Source organism: Hippopotamus amphibius, chromosome 3 (genome assembly GCF_030028045.1).
Source record: "Hippopotamus amphibius kiboko isolate mHipAmp2 chromosome 3, mHipAmp2.hap2, whole genome shotgun sequence".
NCBI classification, from domain to species: domain Eukaryota; kingdom Metazoa; phylum Chordata; class Mammalia; order Artiodactyla; family Hippopotamidae; genus Hippopotamus; species Hippopotamus amphibius.
The window spans coordinates 106,387,996-106,393,995 of NC_080188.1; the positions used below are offsets into that span (position 1 = coordinate 106,387,996).

A 6,000-nucleotide genomic window follows, 5' to 3' on the forward strand; every position below is an offset into this window, starting at 1 on the left:
CTGAACTTGTTTTCACAAAATGTATCCCCTGAAGGAGAGAGACTCATGAGAGAAAAACTAAACAAAAACCTATAAACAGCACCATTGACAGGGATTCTTTACATCAAATGCGGAAAACGCTCACAGAAAAGCTGCTTTGCATATCTGTTTATCTTAGACTTAAAGATAAGGCAGCTGTTTTTAAAAAATTGATTTAAATTTAAAAATTTTATTGAAATTTATTTCATGGTCATTATTTATAAATTGAGTAACATAAATATTCAGTCCTAAGTGTTTGATGAACTGCATTTAAAGCACATACAATAATACCAATTTAGAAGACTCTTGTATAGGAAAGGGGCATTGAAATCAATAATATGTTAAATTTTCTAAACTCTTAATTTCATTGGTTTAATCAAATTTCTTCTAAGTGGAAGAACGCCCATTAAAATCATTGCCTTGATCCATTTTTTAAATTAGGAGTTCTCAAGATGTGACTTTCCAATTCTTTTTTTAATTGTATTTCTTCCGAATTCCCACTCATAAACTGTTGTGTAACCTTGAAATACAATTTGTGAAGGAAAGACAGAATAAATATGTATCTCATTTACTTACCAAGTTTTAGAGTAATGACTTGATACCACCAGCAACCTTTCATAGTAACCAATGATTTACTTTTTTTCTTTTTTAGTATCTAGACATATTTTAGATTTAAACATAGTTGATGCCTTTTAATTAATTTCAGTAAATCTTCATTTTATGTTCATCATAAGCTCGTGGGAGCCTTTTCAAACTGCCTCCTGTATATCTTTGAATTGATCCAACTAGCTGCTATTAGAGTTGTTGCTTTCTGGGAAATTAAGTTTCTCAAGGCTCATTATCTTTCTTACCTCAGATTTCAAATCAGCTATTTCTCCAAAAAGCTCTGGTTCAGTTTAGAGGGGAAAGATTTCCTTTCAGAGGGAATTTTGGGACAGGGATGTTCATTGCTACTGAGTTATTATTAGTGGTGCTTGTTTTAAAAGAAAAAAAAAATTCAAACTGAATTTCTAATTCAACTTAAAAGTAAATACTTTTTAATTACCTTCTCTTAGAGCTGTAACTCTTCTCTCATGCTGGTAATTTTAGTTTCAATATTTTGATAATTATCTATTTACTATATACTAATACTTTGCATAGTAGGATGGTACACTCAAAATGCTGTGTATAAGATCCTTTTTAAAAAATGTTTCATCCTTTGTAACCTTGTTTCCAATGTTATAAATGGATTTATTTGTTTTTATTTATTTTTAATTTTTAGATAATTTTGATATACTTTTTGAAATAAATATGTATATTAAACTATGTGAAATATTACATTCCCTCCAAATCAAAGCAGTATTACAAAGTTTGTTCCTAAAAGTTTTCTTTCATCTCTTCCTATCTTTATGAGTTGTTGTTTTACCTTTACCTCTTCTTTCACACAATGCATCATACTATAAAGTCTTTTCTACATCCTGTCTTCATTTAAGAATATGTTCTGGAGGGGACACCACAGGGGTATATAGAAACTCTCCTCTTTCCATTTTCACAACTGCATACTTATAGATCTATGAATGCTTTGAAAAAGGATAAATGCACATGCACTGTTGGTAGTACTTCAAATTACATGTAACATATTACCTTCCTGCCCCTAATGTATAAAAATGTCTGTTCCCCCACAATTGCACTTACAGGGATTTTTGCCATTCTGATGAATGAGAAATAATAGCTCAGGACAGTTTTTATTTGTATTTCAATTATTAGGAGTCAGGTTGAATAATTCTTCAAATGTTTAAGGGCTATTTGTATTTCTTTTATATAGACTTACAATATACAATTCTACCTTATGTCTTTTTTTCTGGAGGACTGTCATTTTCTTCCTCTATCATGTGTGATATAAGTGGTAACTATTTTTCAGGTTTTGTTTGAATTTTATTTCATTTGCTGTTATTTTGCCAATTAATGTTGTATATTCATGTAATAATAGTTTTTAAATGACTTTTAGAACTGTCTTTTTGTGTGTGAAGTAAAGTGAAATCTAATTTCCTTATTTTCTCACATAGCTACCTATTTGTCCAAGTAGGGCACTCCTTTAATAGTAAGGACTTTAAATTTATGTTAAATTCTAAGGGTCAGACTTCTTACTATAATTTGATTTAAGTTTTAGGATATTTGTTACTGGATGTTTGTGTTTGTTTAGTCATCCATATAAACCTTAGAAAGGAAATTTTGAAATACATTTCCTCGAGATTGCAAGATAAACTATGTATTACATTCACACTAATCCTAATACATATGAACCAGTCTAGATAACACCTGTAGAGATTTCCAGACCTGATAATACTGGAAGTGCAGCCTTTTGAGTAGTAATATCCAACCGTTTCTAGGAATATTGAAGTGACTACAATGATGTCCTTTCTGAAGGGTTAGAGGGACTACAGTGAAAAGGCACCACGTTTAGTTTTGACAGAATTTAGTGCCTGTCTCAATTCAGTCATCTCTACACTAGTTTCTTGAACTTCTGTGTTATCATCTACACAATTTGGTGTAAGTGGCATTACCCTCTCTGCTTCTCAACATCGCTGACCATTTGAAGTACAGACCTTCCATTCATAGAATTCACAGAACCCAAGGAAAGAAGGTGTCAGAAAAAAATCATCCCTCCTTTTACTACACAGCATATCCATCTCTATCTCCAAACAATGCCACAGTGCTTCAGTGACATACAACACAAGTAACTTTAAAGGCAAGTCGCTCATTGTTATATGCAGTAACAAATCAGAAGACCCTTTTCTCTGGTGAGTTAACATCATCCTCTCAATACCTTATATTTCCCACACTGAATCTTCTATAGTGCTTTGTAGTATTTGATGTGTTTGTTTTTATAGCATTTGAAGAAATGGATGCTTTATGGATAAAGTCCTGTGGAATTAATCTCAGAATTAACTTCTTCCGCATCTTCAAAGGATTTGAGCTTACTAATTCACAATATATTAACATCACAGTTATCTATAAAAACCTCATGCAAATGTATGCTGCAGCTCTTAGAAGGCCTCTGTTCCCATTGTTCATGGAAATTGAAGGTATCCTTTGACATTGGTTCAGAGAAATAAGACTTTTGTGTCTATTAATTTTCGGAAGGCATCCTTCACATCTTTATTCCTCAGACTGTAGATCACAGGGTTCAGCATGGGATTGACAACTGTGTAAAATACAGAAGCCACTTTGATGGTTTGCCGAGAGTTTTTGGAGTTGGGCACACAGTAGAGAGAAAGGATGGTCCCATGGAAGATGGTGATGGCGGTCAGGTGAGAGGCACAGGTGGAGAAGGCTTTGTGGCGACCACTGGCAGAACGGATGTTTAGTACAGTGACAAAAATAAAGACATAAGAAGTGAGGATGATCAGCAGTGTACTCACCTCATTGAAGGTGGCAAAGCCAAAGAGCAGCAGTTGGGGAATGTGTATATCAGAGCTGGAGACAGCAATGAGAGCAGTGTATTCACAGAAAAAGTGATTGATTATGTTATGTCCAGAAAAGCTTAATTGGAGAGCATAGCAAAGGAGTACCAAGGGGCCAAACATACCCCAGAGATATGACCCAGCGACCAGCAGGACACACAGCCTCTGTGACATGACCACTGTGTAAAGCAGAGGATTACAGATGGCCACAAAGCGGTCATAGGCCATCACTGCCAGCAAGAAGGACTCAGTAACCACAGCAGTGCAGGACAGGAAGTACTGCAACATGCAGCTAGTGTAGAAGATGTGTTGATCTGTCATGACCAAGTTCTCGAGTAGCTTGGGAGTAACAATGGAAGAGTAACAAAAATCAACAAAAGAAAGATGACTAAGGAAGAAGTACATGGGGGTGTGGAATTTGGGGTTAACTTTGATGATTAGTATCATCCCCAGATTGCCTACCACTGTGATAATGTACATGATCAGAAACACAAAGAAGAGAGGAATTTGAAGTTCTGGGTAATCTGTGAAACCCAAGAGGGCAAATGTCATCTCCACACTCAAATTTCTTGCAGCCATCACCATAGTGCCTTTGAAAAGAAGGAATGGGAGAAGGGAGTTTTTCCTGACAAAGAGAAGATTTACAGAAATGAGTGAAAAACATGCCATGACTTTCTATGGTGGACAAAAGAAAATGAGAAGAAAGAATTATCTGTTCTAGTTTTTTCCATGCAGAACATGCCTCATACAGATAACTACTGTAGATGGATACATCCATCCAACCTGAGTCTCCAAAATGTCTTTGCATTTCCACTGAAACTGGTGTTTTCATGAGAAATACTTATATTTTGCTGTGTACATCCACTCATTAGCCAGTAGCATAACATACACATACCTGATAGAAAATGTTTGCACATAAACACGTAAACTAGTGAAAGAGTCTAAGAAAAATGAAACTTTTGCAGTAAGGAACAACAAACATTGTTACAGTATTTTGCTTGCATACACAAATCAATTAAAGTCTTTAAGGAGATATGTTTTTCTTCTAAGGTTAAAGAAAAAGAGTAGGACAATCTAAGAAGAGAGCATAGCAATCCCATTTTAGCACCTCTTGCTCAATAAAGGCTACTTCTTGCATGCAATAGCTTAGCTGCTGAGGAGGACATTGGCTCATTTTGAATTCTGAATGGAGTGTACATTTTATCAGGATTTATACCTTATGGGTTAGCTTCTATTGCAGCCCTAGACGTTGCATAGATGTTTCTTAAGGGTCTCAAGTTTTATGAGGTAAGATTTCCCTCAGAAGCAATTAGTTCTCATTCTTGCAAAAGTTTACATGCCAATTTAAGCTACACATGAAGAGAATATGTATAAATACCCATTACCAGGTAGAAAGTGTATTCTGTTCTTTGTGAAATAGTTGTCAGTGGTCTTGAAGCCAACTCTTTGTATGAGTGTCAACTTCTTTCTTTAATATTATTGGACTTAGAATTGGATAATATTTACAATGACAATGTAAAAAGAAAAGTAGAAGAAGATTCTAGTTATCATTTCAAGAAAATAATGGTTTTCGTAAAGAAGCTGAAAATCTTACCTGCAACAGAGAAACAGGTCAGCACTGTCCTGCTTCTCTGTAAGCTGAGTATAACTGGGGCACGAAGGTTCTACATCTCACTAGGCAGCTCTGGGGGCCCAGACTCTGGAGGATCATTGGCAATTTATTTCTCACAAGCATCAAAACATGTCATTAAGACAATGGCAGGTCTCTTGTATCATTTAATGACTAGAATTTCTTTGAAATTACACAGAAAAAATGTGACTTGAAATTGACTACTAGGTGTTGTTTGCACATAATTAAAATGCCCTCTGGAATTAATAAAACTAAATTAAAACAAAGGTAAACCACCATTACCTATATAATGATGTCTAAAATTTGAAGTTGATTTACATAGTTTTCTTCACAATTTTATTTGTCTATTTCTTGAATATATGATTTAATATCTATTCTTTCGTGGATTTATTTATCATTTACCAAAAAATTAAAAGACTCAGATGTAATTTTCCAAAAAAAAATGTTTACACCCAGTATGCCCAAGGCTATGATTATTTTCCTAGGAAATATTTGGTCAGAGTTACATTTTATATGTGAATTATAATGAACAGAACACAAATAAATTCACAATAAGCTATTCTGTGTGTAGTGGGACCCTGTATGATGACCGTTAATAATTGATTTCTGTCCAAATGAATCAGAGAGAGATACTATGCTGGTACTCTGTGTCCCCATGGCTGAACTCATTGTTGATCTCATCTAATTTGTATAAAATATCTAATAAGCTAAACAAATTTCATTTTTGATATAGCTCACACAACTATTTTGCCAGCTCTGTGAAACTGTCCTTTTCTTTTTTCTTTTATCTTTTTAAATAAGTTTCTGAAAGATGTTCTATGTTGTTTTGAATAATATTCAAATACATAAGAACTTTCAAGTTGCTAACTTTCAAAGATGCAAACATGCATTCACATGTCCAATCACAAG

General features: G+C 34.2%; 1 protein-coding gene across 1 annotated transcript; it reads right to left on the reverse strand.

Annotated features, from left to right (window-relative positions):
- Positions 1-3,101: 3,101 nt before the first annotated feature.
- On the reverse strand, positions 3,102-4,046 carry LOC130849387 (olfactory receptor 5D14). The gene has a single exon (XM_057728232.1). It carries the CDS (start codon positions 4,044-4,046, stop codon positions 3,102-3,104), a length of 945 nt encoding a protein of 314 aa, XP_057584215.1.
- Between the last annotated feature and the right edge of the window lie 1,954 nt (positions 4,047-6,000).

Excerpts from the sequence above, each read along its gene's own strand:
- LOC130849387 (XM_057728232.1), bottom strand. The coding sequence starts at position 4,046 with ATGGTGATGGCTGCAAGAAATTTGAGTGTGGAGATGACATTTGCCCTC.